Genomic DNA, 20,533 nt, shown 5'->3' with positions numbered 1-20,533 from the left:
ACAGGTAAGGATGAAGGGCAGGAGAAAATACATTGGTCCCTGGTCGTAAGTAGTGAAAGGATACACATCTATTTTCTAAACTGATTAACTTGGGGCGCCTGGGTGGCTCAGTCAGTGAAGCGTCTAGCTTCGGCTCAGGTCATGATCCCACAGTTTGTGAGTTCGAGCCCCGCATCGGGCTCTGTGCTGGAAGCTCGGAGCCTGGAGCCTGCTTCGGATTCTGTGTCTCCCTCTCTCTCTCCCCTCCCCTGCTCACACTCTGTCTGTCTCTCTTTCTCTCTCTCTCTCTCTCAAAAATAAATAAACATTAAAAAAGCTTTTTTAATAAACTGATTAACTTATTCATTTATCCGACAAAAATTGGTGAGGACCTCTACTATGTGCTAGGAACTATGGTAGGTCCTGTGGATGTATAGGAAATAAATCAGACATGGTGCTTTCATGAAACTTATTGTCTCTGGGGGAGATTAGGAAAATAACTGTGCAAATAACTGTATCATGTAATTATGAAACTTCTGCTCTGGGTAAAAGGATTTAGTCAATCAGGGAGTAGTGGAAAGACTACCTTATGAAGTGACATTTAAGCTAAAATTTCAAAGATAAGTAGAAGCTAGCTAACTTGGGGTGAGACAAGGAGGTGAGTCAGAAAGTAACAAGCGCAAAGGCCCTGAGACAAAGAGAACTTTGTATATTCAAGGAAGAGGGAAAAGATCAGAGAGGTTAGAGCTTGGTGAGCTATGTAAAAAGTGAATGGAGTCCAGAGAGACAGCAAGGACCCAGATTATCAGAAAGCCATGGAAGCATTTTGAAGAAAGGAGTGATACCAGACCAAAGTAGAAATCCACTAAGAGTTCAGCATTGGCAGCCAGCTCTCTTTGAACATGGGCAAGTGATCCTATATTTGAAGGGTAGAAAAGAAGGCTTTGCTGGAATCTCTTTTTGGAAGGAGCTATCATGAATGCTGACAGATTTGGCTCTCTCCCTTCTGTTCCCTCTGGGGCTCCATGGGTACAGGGATGAAAGGAAAAGGATTTCCACTGGATCCAGGACCCCTCAAATGAGAACAGAATTAGAAGATACTACTAGCATAGTCAACAAGAAGGAAAACCCTAGTCTTGAACTTATTGGGGATTTTAATTCTAATTTTTGTGTGATGGTACAGAGCTGTCTTATGATAATACAGGTTTTTCAATATTTTTTTCTCTTGCATGGTATAACCACTTAAGGATAGATGTTAATTTATATTCTGAAATAGAAGGTAGTTGTATTTGATCCATACGAAATGTTTGTCAGGAATAATTTAAGTTATATAATGCATTTCTATTTTATTATGAAATAAATATATAGAGAAAGTGTGATGGAAGAAATTTAAAAAACATCTGCAAATAAAACTGAATGAATTAACTTGAAAATATAAGCAGGCTAATCAAAAGACAACATGAACAGAGTAAAAAAGCAACCCACAGAATATAACAAAATATTTGCAGATTATATTTGCAAATCTAATGTTTGCTTATCTAATATTTGCATATCTAATAAGGGATTGATATCTATAATAGAGAGAGAGCTCCTAAAACTCACCAACCAGGGGCACCTGGGTGGTGCTTGACTCTTGATGTCGGCTCAGGTCATGATCTCACAGGTTTGTGAGTTTGAGCCCCGCATGGGGCTCTGCACTGATAGTGCTGAGCCTGCTTTAGATTCATACTCATTCATTCTCTCTCTCTCCCTCTGTCTCCCTCTGTCTCCCTCTGTCTCCCTCTCCCTCCCTCTCCCTCCCTCTCCCTCCCTCTCCCTCCCTCTCTCTCCCTCTCCCTCTCTCCCTCTCCCTCCCTCCCTCCCTCTCTCTCCCTCTCTCCCTCTCTCTCCCCCTCCCTCTCTCTCTCAAAATAAATAAACTTAAAATGAAAAAAACAAAAACAAAAAAATTCAACAGCCAAAAAACGAACAGCCCAAATCAAAAATGAGCAAGGACTTGAATAGACATTTTTCCAAAGAAAATAAAAACCATAGCACATGAAAAGATGCTCAACATCATTAATCATTAGGGAAATGCGAATCAAAACTACAATAAGATACCACCTCTTACCCATTAGGATGGCTACTATCAACAAAACAAAAAATGACAGGAATGGACAAGAATGTGGAAAAATTGGAATCCTTGTGCACTGTTGATGGGAATGTAAAATGGTCTAGCTGCTGTGGAAAATAGTATGGTGGTTCCTCAAAAAATTAAAAACATAATTACCACATGATCCAGCAATTCTGCTTCTGGGTATATATCCTCCCAAAACATGAAAGTAGTATCTAAAAGAAATGTCTGTATCCATGTTCATAGCAACATTATTTATAATTGCTAAAACATGGAAGCAACCCAGCGTTCACTGATGAATGAAGAGATAAGCAAAATATGATATATGCATACAGTGGACTATTATCCCACCTGAATGAGGAAAGAAATTGTGTCACATGCTGTAACATGGATGAACCATGAGGACATTATACTGAGTGCAATTTGCCAGTAATGAAAAGACAAACACTGTATGATTCTACTTATATGAGGTATTTAGAGTAGCTAAAACCATAAAGACAGAAAGTAGAATGGTGGGTGCCAGAGGCTGGGCTGAAGGGAGAAAAGGAGAGTTGCTTAATGGGGACAAGTTTCAGTTTTACAAGATGAAAGAGTTACGGGGATGGATGGTGGTGATGGTTGTGCAACATTAGAAGTGTATTTAGGAGCCCCGAACTGTATACTTAAAAATAATTAAGATGGTGAATTTATGTGTATTTTACCACAATAAAAAAGGGGGAAAATATAAGCAGACAATAAAAGCAGAATATGTTATATATGAAAACTTAGTGTTAAATATGATATTTCTTCATGAGACCCATTTAAATCCTATACCTGGGCTTAAAAATACATCATTTTAGGGGCATCTGGGTGGCTCAGTTGGTTAAGAGTCCGACTTTGGCTCAGGTCATGATCTCGCGTTTGGTGGGTCCAAGCCCCATGCTGGGCTCTGTGCTGACAGCTCAGAGCCTGAAACCTGCTTGGGATGCTGTGTCTCCCTCTCTCTCTGCTCCTTCCCATTCATTCTCTGTCTCTCTCTCTCTCTCTCTCTCTCTCTCTCTCTCTCTCTCTCTCTCTCTCAAAAGTAGATAAACATTAAAGAATTTTAATATGTATATCATTTTAAACACAATAGAAATAAAAAAGTATTCAGAAACTTTATATTTGTTGGTATGCTTGAATTCCTAAAAGTTTTCCACTTGGGAACATAAATGAAATAGGATTTTAAGTTCTCAATAGAAAATTTTATGTAATGGATTACAGGAATAAGGAAACTAGTTTATAATTCTGTCTGCAACTGTTAGTGTTATTTTATGTCGCAAACCTCTCTGGGCCTCAGTTTCTCCATCTGTAAAATCAGGAGTTGTTCTGTGTGGTTTCAGAGATCCCTTCCAGGTCTTAAATTCTATGTTTCTTTTCCTGTAATCTTTAAAGAAGCAGATCTCTAATGTGACTTTTAAGCTATTTTGTAAAGAGGTGCCTCAGGAACAAGCCTCATCCATACCTCCCCCAGGACAGGGCCTGCTTTTATATCTTACATTTTATGTTTGGATTTCACTTGAAAAGGAGGATTTTTCTTTTTCTTTCTTTTTTTTTTTTTTTTTTTTTTGAAAAGGAGGATTTTTCTAAAAGCCACTGTTCTGATCAGTCCCTCCTTCTTCATGCAGATGGCATAGTGGTGACACGTAGGTACAGGTAACATTTAGGTCACGGGTTGGATTCTCTGGGAAGCAGAGCTGAGACCATTTCATGCAGCAATTCATTTGCTTATTAGGAGTTTCCTTGGGGATCAACACCTGTGGAAGAGAGAGAAGGGAGCCGCGTTGGCCAGAGGGCAAAGTTGAAGTGAGATGGCTCCCAAGGAGCTCTGGGGCTAAAATGACCCTTCAGAGTTGTCCGAACTAAGCCAGAATGGCTGTGCCTTGTTACCCTCACGCAGATCAGTCATTGAACGTGAGCGCCCTGGGAAGGGTATGAACTTGCACAAGGCCGCTCTCTGCAGCCAAGGCAGCCCCTAAATGGACTGACAGCCCAGGAGGATTCTGGCAGCAAGTCTTTTCTTAGAGGGGAATCTAGGTGGTGCATTTCGGAGTCCACCATAATTTGTGACCACAAAGAATGTTTTTGAAAGGAAGCGGTCAAACTTGTCTTACAAAACATTTACCAGTTTTGTTTGGGTTTGTGACCAGAATCTTAGAAAAACCTACATATCACTGAATTACCATATTACAGTGTTTTACCCATTACCTCATTATCCTATTTTCTTTTCTTTTTAATATTTGTCACTAATATTATGTATTAAATTTTTTATCTCTTATTTCATTAGTAGAATGTAAATTTCATTAGGGCAAAGACTGTGCCTGCCTTGCTCCATAACGTATCTCAACACCTAGAACAGTGCCTGGCACAGCACAGGCACTCAGTAAATAACTACAGAATGCAAGAATGAACAAATAAAAAAAAAACAGGGGCACCTGGGTGGTTCAGTCAGTTAAACATCTGACTTCAGCTCAGGTGATGAGCCTGCTTCGGATTCTGTCTCCCGCGCTCTCTTCCTCTCCCCGGCTTGTGCTCTGTCTCTGTCTGTGTCTCAAAAATGAATAAATTAAAAAAAAAATTAAAAACACACACATACACACACACAGGGAATGAATTAATTGCCAGAGACTAAACATCATGCTATTTTGGTTCATTGAACATATGGATTAAAAGGGTTAAATAATCTTAAGTATTATCTTTATGGTTTAAAAGACTTGAGTGAAGAGCATTTCTCCAATAATTATACTCCAGTAATTAGAACAAACTTAATAAATATCAAAATACACATTTGTGTCCCCCCCCCCCACCTTGATTGTTACAATCAAGCAGGCATTATCCTAAATTAGTCAAACTGTAGATATGGAACAGATTACCGTTTTATATAGGAAGTAAATTTACTTTTAAAGGCCATGTGCAACCAATAAGAGTATGACTTGCAATTAACTGCTCTGCCTCCAGAATAAAGATGCCCTGATTTTAGCAGGATGGTTCTATCACACATCAAGCCCCAAAAAATGTAAAGTGGGACACCGAAAAATTTCCTTTGACGTTAGAATTCCAGGTTACTTCTTTCTCTCCAGTCCTCACCTTGAATCTGGTCTTTCCCAGGCCCTGAAGGGACCCTAATCTAATCTTCCCTTTGAGCACAAATGATTTGATAAGTCTAAAAGTATATTCTGACAAAATAAACTTTAAGCATTTCTTTCATTTTCCCTTGCTAATGTTGCCACCCTGCTCTTTCCAATAACAAGAATAAACACTGGGGCGCCTGGGTGGCTCCATCGGTTGAGCGTCCGACTTTGGCTCGTGTCATGGTCTCAGGGCTCGCAAGTTCGAGCCCCGCGTCGGGCTCTGGGCCGACAGCTCGGAGCGTGGAGCCTGCTTCGGATTCTGTGTCTCCCTCTCTCTTTGCTCCTCCCCCACTCGTGCTCTGTCTCTATCAAAAATAAATAAACATTTAAAAAAATTAAAAAGAAAAACAGAATAATCACCGTATCCTAGACTGTTAGCTCCTCGAGGGCATCTCTCTTCTCCTACCACCCAGCACAGTGTCTGTTACACAGTAAGCATTCAATAAACGGTTTGTGAACTTTTACAGGACACAACTCTACGTACACCTCAGTTTTCAATTATTCCCAAATGGCTCCAGGACAAACTCTCAATCCAGATTAGGTGTTTCGCTGTCACCTAGCCTGCTTCTCGGCCTCTACCCCACTCCTTAAAATCATGTATGTATGTATGTATGTATGTATGTATGTATGTAGCAGTAGCAAACAGATTTTAATAGCATTCTAACCAACAAAATCTATTCAGTTTTCCAATTAAAAGGTACACTTTTATTTTGTTAAAGTCTAAAGTCACTTACCTTTGCCTGCTGCCGCCTTCTATTAATATAGATCATAAGATTTTAATATATTAAAGTATTCGTTTTCAATTTATTATATTAGACATGCCTAATGAACTCTAATCATCATGGCCCCCTTTTAGGTATTATTTTAAAAGATCATTCTATCTTAATTCCTAAAGTTTTATTTGCCCTCTTTCCTATTAGTCGATGGTAGTTCTTTTTTTTTCTTTTTTCCTCTTTTTTAAAAAAAGAACAGCTTTCACCATTTTTGTGGGAGGGAAAAAAAAAAAAGAAATGTCCTTGAGGGGATAGGATGTTCTAGTTTAATTTTCACTTGCTTCAGTGGCCTTTCCTATTATTTTTGCTGAGGAGAGGGGCGGGTTCTTTGACTCTTCAACTCACATTTGGCAAAGTAAAAGTAAATTAACATATGAAGGTAATGTTTCTTAAGCAGGGCAGTCATACAGACCAGTCTCTATGGTAACATCTTTATCCTCAGCATGCTAGTCATTTTTGCTCCTTAGTAGCCACCCTCCCAGGTTGAAGAGAGCCTCGTCCATCTTCTTCCCTTCCTCCAGCCCCGGCTGTTGATAGCTACAACTGCTCATGTAGTAATTGAATAATTTTGAAATGAACAGAAACAAAAGGCATAGTAGGTTTGCTGATCCCTTCTGCACAGCGTAAAAAGTGTGGGAGTCTATAAAAAAGCTTCTCATCATCCGATAAAAGCCATTTTTAGATCCTCTTCCTGCCCCCATGTCAAGGTATGCTTGTGTGTCACTATTTTATGACTTCCTTAGAGTACAGAGTGGCAGGTTTTTACGAAATACAGATTCGAATTCTGTTAAATAATATAAGAGAAAATGTCATTTTCTCAGAATCTTCTCAGACCTGATTTCTTCTCAGACCTATATTCTTGAGCTCATTTATTCAGCAGACATTTCCTGAATGCCTACTAAGTGTCAAGCACTAAGAACTGCTAGGGAGACAGAGTTTTCAAACCACATCTGCTGTCTTCAGAAAGCTCACAGCCTCACACACAGACACACAAGTAAGTATGTGATAGTATGATAAAGATATACCCAAAATACAACAGAGTCCAGAAGAGTGGTTTCCAAGAGTTGATTTCAAGTTAACCTGGAAACTCTAAACAAGTGACTACACCATGAATCTTAATTTCAGAAGCATAAATAGATAACTTAGAGAAAAACTTTTAAATAAAAGTAGAGCCCTCTGTCCAGGGTATAATAGCAAAGTTTGTGCTTCATGCTTCATATACTTGACTATATTGTATAAAAGTTCAATTCTTTTTACTAATGATTTCGAACAAACGTTATGACAGCTTTTTTTTTAATCTGAAAAAGTTTTATTTATTTTTTTTACAGTGAAGGAACAGTATAAATTTACCTGGTTAACACAGATTTATTTAAAACTGGTCTTCACCCATATTGGTATTTCAAAGAGCAATTTTGTTTATTCCCAGATGATACTGTGTTAAAGATAAATTACAAACAAGGCCTATGATTTATTTGTCTTGGTAAAATAGAATATGATATTTGTTTTTTTTTTTTGAAGATTTTATTTTTAAGTAATCTCTTCCCTCAACATGGGGCTCAAATTTACAACCCCATGTTCAAGAATCACATGCTCTACCGACTGAGCCAGCCAGGTGCTCCGATATTTGTTCTTAATCTTCTAAAATCATTATTCAACATCAAAGATGTTGCCCCTCACATTATTTGTAAATAATATACATCAGTGCCTAACTGCATTAATTAGCAGATTGTCCCTTTCCATTATTAATCTTAAAATGTGTTCAGTTCAGAAAGTTTGGGAGTCAGATACGGTGGTCATTTTCGAAGGGACTGCGATTTGCAGGGACAGTATAACCGACAGACAAGACACCCAGTAAAGTTGATAGTTTAATTTATTTGTACTTGCTTCTCAAGTCACATTTCCCTCATTTCAAAATTGCTTCATTGTTTAAGTTGTCTTCAGAATTTTAAACTTGTTTTATGCAATGTAACTGAATATTTTAAAATTCATTTATTCATTCATTGGGACTCAGTCCGTGGAGCATGTAACTCTTGGTCTCAGGGTTGTGAGTTCAAGACCCATGTTGGGTATAGAGATAATGTAAAAACAAAATCTTAAAAAAAAATGATTTAAATTCATTTTCTTATGCATTTGAAATGGATATCCACTAGTAGGCTAAAATTTTACCTCATTTTGTGGTCTCTTGCATGACATTTGAAGACTTTTAGTGTGGTGATGTTATGAAGCTACTGTGAAAAACTAAGAATACTTTTAAAAATGAAAAAAATTTTAAGCTGAAATAAAGAATTATACTGTTGACATTATTTACTATATTTGAAGTAGATTAAAATTTTAGACCTATTCTCAGACTAGCTTTTAAAATAGTATTATGTTTAAAATATACCTTAGTGGGTTATTGAATTAACTACATTTTAACTAAAATCACTATGATTTCAAGTCTTAACTTTCCTGGTGTATCCAGTTTAAAAACTTAGAAAATATAATGTGAGGGGCGCCTGGGTGGCTCAGTCGGTTAGGCAGGCGTTCCACCTCCGCTCAAGTCATGATCTCACAGTTTGTGAGTCCAAGCCCCGCGTTGGGCTTTGTGCAGACAGCTCAGAGCCTGGAGCCTGCTTTGGATTCTGTGTCTCCCTCTCTCTCTGCCCCTCTCCTCCTTGCACTCTCTCTCTCTCTCTCTCTCTCCCAAAAATAAATATTAAAAAAAAAAATTAAGAGGCGCCTGGGTGGCTCATTCAGTTAAGCATCTGACTTCAGTTCAAGTCATGATCTTGTGGTTCTTGGGTTCGAGCCCCACATCAGGCTCTGTGCTGACAGTTCAGAGCCTGGGGCCTGCTTCAGATTTTGTGTGTCTGTCTCTCTCTTCCCCTCCCCTGCTCGCGCGCGCGCACGCTCTCTCTCTCTCTCAAAAATAAATAAACATTAAAAAAATTTTTTAATTAAAAAAAAGAAATATAATGTGACTTCTAATTTGCTAATAAGCAAGGTCCTAACCCACACGTGTTAATTTTTATCTGAGAGAAGATAGACTAATAGTAGTAAAATTATACACATTTGTGCGTGAATATGTTTCACTTTATTCTGTTCAGCAAACAGTGTAGATTCTGGTGTCACTATTTACCTTTGTAAATCAGGTTATTACAATTTGAAACTTACCTGCTACATCTCAGTCAGTTTACTTAATGTTAGCTAATTAATAATCACCAAAACTTTGACTTCTTAAGCCCTCCTGTAAAACCACAGGACTCCACCTCACCTGTCTCATCTGCTTAGTGGCAGTTAGAAGCTCCTTGTTTTTCTGGGACTGTAATATTAGGATACACGTAACTTACTAATAAACAGTCAGCAATGTGAATGGCGGTAGATCCCAGTGCCTTCCTCTCTAGAACCTTAAACCTAGTGCGTACATCCCAGTCTCACACCTGATCTCTCTTTGCCCTATAAAATAAGAGGTTAGATTTCCTGGGAAATAATATAGAAAAGTTTTAATTGGCCTTTCAAGGTTTTTTTCATATAAATCTCAAAAATATGGGTTGAGATATATTTTTAACCTACAGTACTATCTAATAGAACTTCTTGCAGTGATGGAAAGGAACTGTATCTGCACTGTTCAGTATGGTAGCCATAGTTAGTGGCTACCTTGAAATATAACTGGTGTGACCTGGGAACTGAACTTTACATATCTTATAGGACAGCACAATGGTAGCATATCCTTGAATTTGATGTATATGTCCCCAATGGCCTTACAGGTCCCTTCATTATTTAAAAACAAACTAGACCTCAATACAGTAAATTGAAAAGAAAAAAATCTCTAGATATAGATGTAATGGCATATACCTTCCCAGCATTCTGGAGCATTCTAAATTTATAAAAGGAAAAAGAAAATCAGCCCAATGGTAAATTTAATCTTGGCTCTTGGCTTTTACATAAAAACCTGAATATAAAATTTAATTTCCCTCAAGAATATATGTGTCTTGACTTTTCAAAATTTTAGACTATATAATAAAATTTCGTGTTTTCTAAACCTCTTCAATTTTTGTTTTCTGTTGAAAGAGGAATTATTAAAAAAAAATTCAAATAGTCATAGACAAAATGCAAAACCGACTTCTCACAAAAGAGAAGTGGATTCTCTTGAAACCCTAGGACAATAAGGGAATTAATTTCTCCTTCCCCTCCTGAACATGTACTATTTAAAAATCCCCCATGGTTGTACATGTTTTTGAGCTATTATTATAGTATCTTTTTCCCTGAAGGGTTAGAGCTACTTACTGACTGACCACTCCATCTTTTATAGAGAAAAGCATCACCCTTTGAAAGCATTTTCCCCTTTAAAACTCATTTAAATTACATTTAAGAAACACCCATTATTACCCTTCCAGGGAATGTTATTTTTCACTGGGCGTTACACCAAGATTAATCATCTCTGCCTATCAAGAAGCACAGATTTGATTAAATCAGCCAAGGGCATTAAATCCCAGCCTCACTCACTCTGGTGACCATACCGAGACTGAGTTGAGGAAGAATTTGTGAAAGTATCATTTGGTTGAAATTGCATGCCTGTCTCTTTAAATCTAAAAAAAAATCCTTTCAGAAGCTGTAGAGAGAAGGTGCTAGAACTGTGTACGATCATGACTGGAAAGCAGGATCCCTCAGTGACTGCCGAATCTTCCCAGCACAAGATAGAGAGGCAGTTCAGCACAAGCCTACACTGGTTCTAGGCAGAACGATGATCCTACCGAACAGATCTCAAATAAAATTAAATTGAGAAAGCAGATCTTTCAAGGGAATGAGGCGGAGGCTCGCTTTTATGTTAAAAGCAACCAGCATCCTCCTTGCTAGACATGGACATGACATTTTTAAAGGAATTATTTGGTTACAGCGTTTTAAGCAAACCGTTCTAAGGAGTCTGTACATTGCATTGTTTTTTCTATTCTTTTTTTCTTTTGCATATATGTAATTCTGGAGGTAAAGAAAAAGCCTGCCAGGGATTCAGAAGGCATCCCACTAGCGATCAGCTGACATTCCTAACTGAAGGCTGCAATGTGTTGCTTATTCATTTTGTACCGTGGGAGCTGCGGGGACTAGCAGAGAGCTAAACTATGCATTTCAAACAGCAGTGCTTGTGCAGAAAGAGGGGTGAGAGAGAGGCAGCCGGCGAGGAAAGAGCACAGCTGGACTTTCTCCTTGTTTTTATCCATTTCTGCAGGATCATGTATTCATAAGGGATGAGGCGGGCCACGGCGATCCCAGGCCTGAGCCGCGGCCTACCCAGTCAGTTCAGAGCCAGGCCCTCCACTACCGGAACAGAGAGCGCTTTGCCACGATCAAATCAGCATCTTTGGTAAGCAAACACCCCTCTACCCACCTTCCCTTCCTTCCCCTCCTCCCCATCTGGCAGCCTCTCGCCCTCCCTGAGCCTCTCTCGGCTTCATGGATGGGAGGAAAGGAGTCAAGAATGTTTTCTCCCTCCTAATAATTTTATTCATTTTAGAAAAAATCTGTTGGCATGGCAACCTGATCTCAGATATTTTAGCATTGTCTACGGCATGGAAAAAAAAAAACCTGTGTGTGTGTGTGTGTGTGTGTGTGTGTGTGTGTGTGTGTATTTATATATGCTGTATATGCAAAATAAAAGGCCTTTGAGATGAAGTTGCTAACCTATCCAATTTTTTAAAAGCTATTTGTCTTTTCATTGAAATAATAACGCTAAAAAAATTTTTAAAGGTGTTTGATGTATGTGTATGCAGGGCACTATGCTTCTTTTTGTATAGATGCATGTGTGTCTGTAATGTATACACACACATCAAAAGATAAAACACAATATATTTTTTCAAATATATCATTGCTGGTTAATGGATGTAATTGTAGAAAATAAGATACTAGCTTCCCAGGGCCGAGTTGCTGGTTCGTTCTGGTTCATTCATTTATTTATTGCAACAATGGTAGTGGCTGCACTTCCCCATTTAACCCCTGAAGAATTCCGTGGCACCAATAAAGCAAGAAGGGCTTTGTAGGAGAGGATAGGGGTGGTTGTAGAAGAAGGGATACTGTAGGATCCTTCAGCATTTTTACTATTGCAAATGTGATTGCTGGATGCCCTTGTAGTAGCAAAAGGGGTGTGTGCTGGAAGAGTTAGTTTTCATGCCTCCTCCCCTTGGCCCCCCACGCGTGCGCGTGCGCGCTCACATACTCACACACACACACACCGCTTCACCCTTGGCACTCTAAACTCTCTTTAATCTTTTGCTTCTGAATCTCACTTCACGGCCAAAAAATTACTGAAATATTCATTGTTTTGCCCAGATTGATGCTAGAGGTCACATGGGCAGAAAGAGTTAGTGTGTACTGCCTGGCTATTACATTTAGAACCTATGATGACATCATCCGAGGCCGACCCAGAAATTGTTTTTCTTGTCCTATTTTTTAAACCTGATTTCCACTTTTATCTCTCAAGTCTTTCAAAAGCTTCGATTGTCTTTGGAATGGATAATGGATTATCATCTTAAAATAAATAAATAAATAAATAAATATAAGGAAAATGGAAGTTAAAGCACCTACATATGGCTGTGCCTGCTGCTGTCTAAAAGCAAGCAATTTAATTGAGACTCCTTATCAGTAAGCCTGCCTTTAAGTTCCTTTGTGTGGAAGTTTCTTGTAATCTCCTTAATGGGCAATTTTTCATTTAAATGAATGTTATACTGTGTAATAGAGATCTAAAAATGTCCATTCTGTGTTTGCTAATGATTGCTAAGCACCTAAAAGACATGCTTTTGAGTCTACATAAAGCATCATGAATTTATTAATAAATAGCTTCATGTTATGATACCTGACCAAAAAAATATGTTATTTATGTAATATTATTACTTACCACCGACTCTAGTGAGACTTGTATGTCTATCCAGACATGCTCATGTTGAAATAAGAGGAGAAATGGTGAACAGCCACTGAGACTCAGAGCACCAGAAGCAGGTTTTGAATATGAAACAAACATTATACCAAGTAGATTCCCACCCCCCGTCTGGGACAGAGGGACAGATTCTCTCCTTTTGTCACCTGCCACACCCTCATTCTCACATCACATATTCATGACCTCTCCTACCTCCGAGTGTGATGTTACTACTGCCATGCCACAGTGCTCTGAAGTTCACATTTGTGCCTATCAGCCATCGCAGTCGTCTTCTCTGCTTCCCTACTAGGCCACCTCAGGACTATGGGCAAAGTCCTCAGGAACCCCTCTGAATCCTATAGGCTTCCTAGTGCCCAGACAGAGAACAGCTGAGGTCAGTCTCTGATGGACTTTGGATTTGCTAAAAGGCTCCCTGCCCCTATATTAAGTGAAAAACTGAGTAGCTGATAGGCTGTTGCAGTAGCCGCAAGATAAGTTGTTGTATGCAGAAAGCCCTCTCCAAATGTAATGCTTTGGGAGTCATGGTGGGATTGATGGAAGTTTATTAGAGGTCAGTGGTATTTGCATCCAATGGTTTTTAAAGAAGAAAAATGAATGATTAGAAGGGGAAAGTGGTATGAAAGTGGTCACACAGTTCCATGTCTCATTTTGGACAATCTAATTATTGGTATGGATATTTCAATGTATGTTACCAAGTACTACAGTTCTACGACCTATGTTGTTTTAAAGGTTAATTCCAATAGTCCAATAGGAATATATAAGTCAGGACACTGGAATATCAAAAAGAAGTATCCAAATTTTAAGAGTAGATCATGAACCCTACTGCTTTTCATGGATCTCAGCTCAAAAGAAAAGGACTAAAGTTACTTAAATGACATAAAGGTAGAAGCAAGATGCTGAGAAAATGAAAGTCCAGTATAACGAACAATCAATCAAGTCATTGTTGAAACCTCCCTTCACTTCCCATGATTGGTAGCAATACTATGTTGATTGATTGATTTTGGTTTAACTCTTTACAGTCTTCTAAATAGAAGTGCTGGCAAGTCACAGAGTGACTCAAAAGTGAACAACAAAAAGAAAAAGGAATTTAGAAATTATTTTTTCAATTAATACATAAATAAATAGATAATGAGTTTATATTTCAGACAGACTTGCAAACTGACAAAAAATTTTATATTCATTAAATTTGTTTTATCAGCCTACCTCTTCTACATAAACCTAAAAGAGGCCTACACCTGTGGTTTTTGCCCTTGGCATTTTTTTGTACATTGTGCTTTTGAATGGGGTTATTGACCAGTGTATGCAGTCCATGGGCTACAGGCTTTTACTGCTAGATGTTTGTACCATTTGGGCCCCTTAACACTGAGATTTTTGTGTTCTTATGCACCGCTGCACAATTACGTTTGTAACAAAGGAAAAGCAAGGACTGTGAACCTAGACAGCAGAAGAAACCCTGAGGAAACTTTAGAATCAGGTATATTTGTATTATAATCATTGAAGGGCAGAGATGATTGACTTTATTTTGAAAAACTAGGAAAAAGAAGGGCATATCATGGAACCTTTTTTATTTCATCCTTTCTTTTTCTTCTCCTGTAAGAAAGTTCATATTGGACTGATTCATTATCTGGAGAAAGGAGTTGTTTGTATAGTTCTTCAGAATTTCTCATCTGATTTATTGGGCCTTTGAAATGTGCCTTCCTTAAGTTTTTATTACTGGTGAATGGAGATCCTAATATTTTAATTGGATTAGTAACCCATGAGAGTGTTTTCAGCTGTTGTTACATCTGATGTCATTTCTTAAAATTTCATAATGTCTTGGGTCATATGGTAGTTCCTTCCCATAGTCGATGTTAATATAAAGAGCACCAAGCCCATATCTATCAAACAATTCAGATTTTGATCTTCTGAAGGAATTCTCACTGGAATGAGTGGTCTTACTACACAGGTAAATGTATGTTAGAATACACATTTGGGCCGGGGGCCGGGGTGCCTGGCTAGCTCAGTTGGTAGAGGATGTGACTCTTGATCTTGGAGTCGTGAGATCAAGCCCCATGTTGGGCGTAGAGCCTACTTAAAAAAAAAAAAAAAAAAAAAAAAAGGAAGAAGAAGAAGAATACACATTAGGGACAGGGGCACAAAACTCTTAGTTTCTAATCTCTAGGAAAGCGCGCAGACAGAAATGATTATTGTTCTATCCATGCAAACAAATATGGATTCTTTTACTTTCGTTTTACCAGATTTAATAGAAAAGCTCTTATAAAAATGGAGTTTTCATTTTGATTTTAAAAACGCAACCTAATTTTCAGCTAATTATAGAATTGGATACCTGAATGAGTTTGATAGACGAGCATAAAAATATTAGCGCCTCTGCAGTAAATGCTGTTTCACCTTTCATCAGCCCCACTGTTCTGTTTCTAAATACTTGAAGATGTGTCCTCTTCCTGGATAGTATAAGTGTACCAGAGGATGCTTATCAGAATGTTGTGTAGCTCCTCTTTCCTTTCTCTTGGCTTCTTAATCTCACTAAGATCATTACTGATACCATTTTTCACTTATGCTGCCCAGTCTATATGCCCAACTCCCATGACCAAACTCTCTGAATAAGCATGTTGAATGAATGAATGAACAAGTGAATGAGTGAAGTCTCTTCCAGTTCTGCTATCACAGGAGAATTTGGATTTGCAGGTGTACATTTCAAAGTTCTTCATGCCAGTGTTTATGTGTAAGGCAGAATTGCCTATTATCCATCATCAATTTTGGTATGAACTTAAAACGTTTTTTCCCTAGGTATTCTAAAGAGGGGGGTGTCAAATTTCTAATGTCAAAATGTGACCCGTTGTATTATTTTTTAAGAATTTGCTATAAATTTCATTTATTCTAAGCGCTGAGGTGACCAGTTTTTATCATAAATATCATATGTATTATTTTGATTGCATAAGTTGGCTTTGATCTCTTAAGAGGGTAACATTACCAGCCACCGTGCTTCTCTTTTATGTTCAGTAAGTTGTTTATTAGCCCTCTAGTGCAGTGTTCTGAACTTGGTAGGCAAATAGCACACTTTGGATGAAGTAGTGTGTTTTAGGTCCAAATTTTTGCTGGAATTAAACAAGGTAGATGGAATGACTGTAGAAATTTTCCGGAAAAAGTGCAGTCTAACTTTATGGCTCTTAACTTTTATATATTACTCCAGGTACGTGAAATGGTTAATAATTCAGTTTCATAAATTATACATACTTATTTTATAAGCCACAATCTGGATAAAACCAGTACAGTTTTATTGTTAGACTTCCCCTTTCTCTTGGATCTACTTATTCTGATCTATGTCCGCATCACTGGAAATGCTTGGTGGAGGGAAACAGAGACATACTGCTCAGACCCTGGCAGGACAAGAAAGAGAATCAGCATATATCAGACATCTGTGTGTCAGACACCTTGCTGGGCACAAGTGTTATCCCACTAGTGATCTCATCATAGCAGTGGCTCCTCTTGGGAGACTTCAAGATGTTAAGTAATTTGGCCAAGGTCAGTTGTATAGTAAGGGAGAGAATGAGATTTGTGTCCAAGGACCCTACTGGGCATGGCAAGATGCTACTGCCCACTATTAGTCAATCACAGTTTTGAAACTAGCATTATAAAAACTACTACAGTCACTACATTCCTATAACTTTCTTTCATTTTCAGACTTATTCAGCTTGTAACTTAGACTTATCACTCTCTCCAGCTTTGACTTTTGGGGGTGTTGATTCCTTCCATTACTTAATAACAGAAAGTTCATTCTTTTCTGCCTTGATGAGGTAGATTTCCTCAGGCAATTCAAGAACCATAGGATCTCAGTTCAAATCCTAGGCTTTATAAAAATTAAAGAGGCAAATTGCATGTGAAATGACATTGTAAACTGTATAGCATGATAAAATTTAAAATTATGAGTGATTTTTTTGTTCTGATCAAATAGTATATTCGTAAGACACCCAGTATAAACTTAAAACATGCAGGTGTACATAACTGTAGATAAAAATATTTTTGTGTATCACATTAGACTTCATACATAAAACATCTGGCCATACTTTTATTTAAATCTGTCTACTTTGCTTGAGTATGGAATTCTAAAACTCAGTATCTCTCTATGTGCCTAAGAAGGCAGTCACGTCGAAACGTAGAAAGTTTTGTTGCAACAAATGGAAGGAGATATTAGGAGTTTAAGAAGGTGATTATCCAAATTTCAGGAAGCATTTAGAAGCAATGTGTTTCTCCAGAACCTCAGTGATGTAAATGATAGCATGTTGAGCTTTGTAATTTGTCTTTGCCACATACTTGTGTGATCTGGTGTGCAGTGTGGCCACCCTTTTCACAGGCAGTCATTTACCAGTTAGGATAGAAAATGTTCCGACACAACTCATTTCCGTTTTATCTTTAGGTGCCTGGTTTAGGGAAACACCCATCCTGAGACTATTTGACCACAAGCTAGTCAGACATCCTGCTGGCAAGTTTTAAATGTGTCATGATAGCTTTAGGGTGTGCCATGCCCCAGCTTTGGGAATCTGATTAAAGAAGGAATACTAACGCGAAAAAATAAGTTTAGGGATAATACATATCTCAAATGCAAATTACCCTAGAACAGACACTTTACTGCCATAGTTGTATGAAAAACAAGTAAATTCAGAAAGGACTAAATGGGATACTTTCTGTTGATTGGAATTGTTGTTTCCTGATAGTTGAACTTCAGAAAGGCACAAACATGAGGAAGTGAAATATACACATATATTCCAAATGACTTCTTTCTTTCCTTTTATCGTGAAATAGTCCATTAAAAAGAAACATGATATTGTGATGACAAAATAAATTTCCTTTAGAGTGTTAGGTGCCCCTTTGGTGATGCTGTCCTTTTTTTTTTTTTTTGGTCTTGAAATATCTTCTGCTCTTATGTTCTTCATACTTTAAAGAGGGTTGTCCTTTAGAAAAGAGAAATGAATATGAAACCTAGTGTTAGTTTCAGCTGGAAAGGTTTCAAAGTTCGGCTAATGTTTAATGGTATACTTTGATAATACTATCCAGTTACAGAACAGCACTCTCTTGATAGTAAGGACTCAGTCTGGTATGCAGGGACACCTTCTGAAAGGAGCAAAGAAACAAACTGTTCTTTGTACAAAATGCACTTTGACCTATAAACTGAAAATAGTAAAGAGAATTAATAGCACAAAAATTTCTAGTAAAACTTGTTTAAGGGTTAGGTTGGGGAGAATTGGCTTATAGTAGATAGGAGTGACTAAATTACTAGTGAAAAACAAAGCTGAAGTTATAATTTTGTAATTAATTTTTTTCCCTAAAACAGGAAAGATGAGAATGAAGTGAGCAGAGAATCTAACAGGAAAATAAAGAGGGGTGACATATTGAAGGAAGGAGTGGAAAATCAGAAAAGGTTTAATAGAAAGACACAAGAGATGCCCAAACTTATATTTGCAATCTTGAGTTTCTTGAATATTCACTTGAGTGAAGGAAAAATTACTAAGAAAAGTAGCCACCTAAAAATTATAGAAATGCTTTCTCTTCTTTAGGAGAGCAAGTAAATAAATATATTGTAATTTGCTAACATCTCTTCTGGGGGAAGGGGAGGTGGAAGATAGAGGATTTAAAAGAAGAGAGTGTGCTCTCTCTCTCTCTCTCTCTCTTCCTCTTCCTCTCTCTCCCTCCCTCTCTCTCCTTTCACCTTCCATGTCTCCCTCATTCATATTAAGAATCAGGAATAAATCTTGTTCAACTTTAGGAATATACTCAAAATTCCTATTAGAAACATGATCTTTAAAAACAAGCAGTCAGATATAATGCAGTGGTTCTCAACCAGAGGGATTTTGCCCCCCAAGGGACATTTGTCAATGTCTACAGACATTTTTGATTGTCTTGACTTAGGAGGTGTGCTGGCATCTAGTGGGTAGGCCAGAGATGCTGTTAAATATCTTACAATGCAAGGATAGCCCTTCAAAGAATCATCCAACTCATTGTCAATAGTGTTGAGGTTGAGGAATCCTGGTGTAGTAGAAATAGCATAACTCTGGAACCTGACAGACCTGGGTCTGAATCCCAGCTCTGTGCCTTACTAGCTATATGACCTTGAGGATACGTATCATGATATATCAAAAATATGTAAATATAGTTCGGCTGAACGAATAAACGAACTCCCTCAAGTCTCAATTTCTTCATCTACAAATTGGGGGTGGTAACACCTACCTCATTAATGAGTAAAATGAGTGCGTGAATGAGATGGTTTTCAGGATTAGGGATCAAGAATATAAAGAGCAGGGGCGCCTGGGTGGCGCAGTCGGTTAAGCGTCCGACTTCAGCCGGGTCACGATCTCGCGGTCCGTGAGTTCGAGCCCCGCGTCAGGCTCTGGGCTGATGGCTCGGAGCCTGGAGCCTGTTTCCGATTCTGTGTCTCCCTCTCTCTCTGCCCCTCCCCCGTTCATGCTCTGTCTCTCTCTGTCCCAAAAATAAATAAAAACGCTGAAAAAAAAATTAAAAAAAAAAAAAAGAATATAAAGAGCATACAAAATAGCACCTGGTACAGGTGAGCATTCAGCCAATAGGTAAGTTGATGGTGGCAGTGTTAGAATTATGCCAGAGGGCTCCTCTACTTTGCCTGAAAGTTTGTCTTCCGTGAATCTGGTTACCTGAGTTCTGTTCCCCGACCCAAATCAGGTTACACGACAGATCCATGAGCATGAGCAGGAGAACGAGTTGCGGGAACAGATGTCAGGTTATAAGCGGATGCGGCGCCAGCACCAGAAGCAGCTGATCGCCCTGGAGAACAAGCTGAAGGCTGAGATGGACGAGCACCGCCTCAAGCTACAGAAGGAGGTGGAGACGCATGCCAACAACTCGTCCATCGAGCTGGAGAAGCTGGCCAAGAAGCAAGTGGCTATCATAGAGAAGGAGGTCAGTGTGCACGCTCGTGCCTTGTGCCGTAACCGGGCCAAGCCTGCTCCAGTGGCATCACGCGAGCAGGAGGCAGGAGAGGTGTGCTTTTTGGTGTTGGAGGGACAATGTTGCTTTGTGGTGACAGTTAAGAGGAGTTAGGTTTTGTGGGGCTACTTAAAATCGTCAATAAACACTGCAGGTATATGTTACGTTCTTGTCTATGCAAATGCATTCTGGGAGTCAATCCCCTGAGGGGGTCTGGGTACAAATAAAAAGAAACAAGGGACTTCTATCCTACAGAAACTTGTAGAGTTAAGACCTGCCACTGTGCCTGCCATACCCACAGTCCTCTTCAAAAGAAAACTGCCCTACAAATAGTCCCTTTTAGTGGTGACAGTCCCTGGCTTCACTGGACTAGGAATGGGCACCTGACCAATGGCAGCGAGTAATTAACCTGGCTATTGCTTACATCTTCTAGGAAACATCTCTTTTCCCCATCCAGGTCCTAAACCAATTTTTAAAACAGAGGAGAGAGTAAGGCAGAGAATCAAAATATGACTTTGATTACTGCTAAGTGTTAAATGGGAGAAGTGATTTATGTCTGAAGGGAAATGCATTAATAATACTGGACAAAACTAAACAGACTCACCTATCTAGGCACTGGAAGCACTAAACCAGTCGTCTTCCATGCCACCCCCTGTAAGAC

General features: G+C 38.6%; 1 protein-coding gene across 4 annotated transcripts in view; it reads left to right on the top strand.

Annotated features, from left to right (window-relative positions):
- Window positions 1–20,533, top strand: part of TAOK3 (TAO kinase 3) — a 181,645-nt gene that overhangs the window by 135,990 nt on the left and 25,122 nt on the right. For 3 of the 4 annotated variants that reach the window (XM_023241471.2, XM_019814602.3, XM_011287798.4), the window contains exons 14-15: window positions 11,218–11,352; window positions 19,609–19,845. In XM_023241471.2, the coding sequence (XP_023097239.1) occupies window positions 11,218–11,352; window positions 19,609–19,845 (372 nt within the window). Of the gene's footprint in view, window positions 1–10,624; window positions 10,977–11,217; window positions 11,353–19,608; window positions 19,846–20,533 lie in introns of those variants that run through there. The other variant, XM_019814603.3, reaches the window with a different exon arrangement.

This window comes from Felis catus, chromosome D3 (assembly GCF_018350175.1).
Source record: "Felis catus isolate Fca126 chromosome D3, F.catus_Fca126_mat1.0, whole genome shotgun sequence".
Taxonomy (NCBI): domain Eukaryota; kingdom Metazoa; phylum Chordata; class Mammalia; order Carnivora; family Felidae; genus Felis; species Felis catus.
The sequence above is the reverse complement of the archived record's forward strand: the minus strand, read 5'-3'. Positions and strand labels throughout refer to the sequence as shown.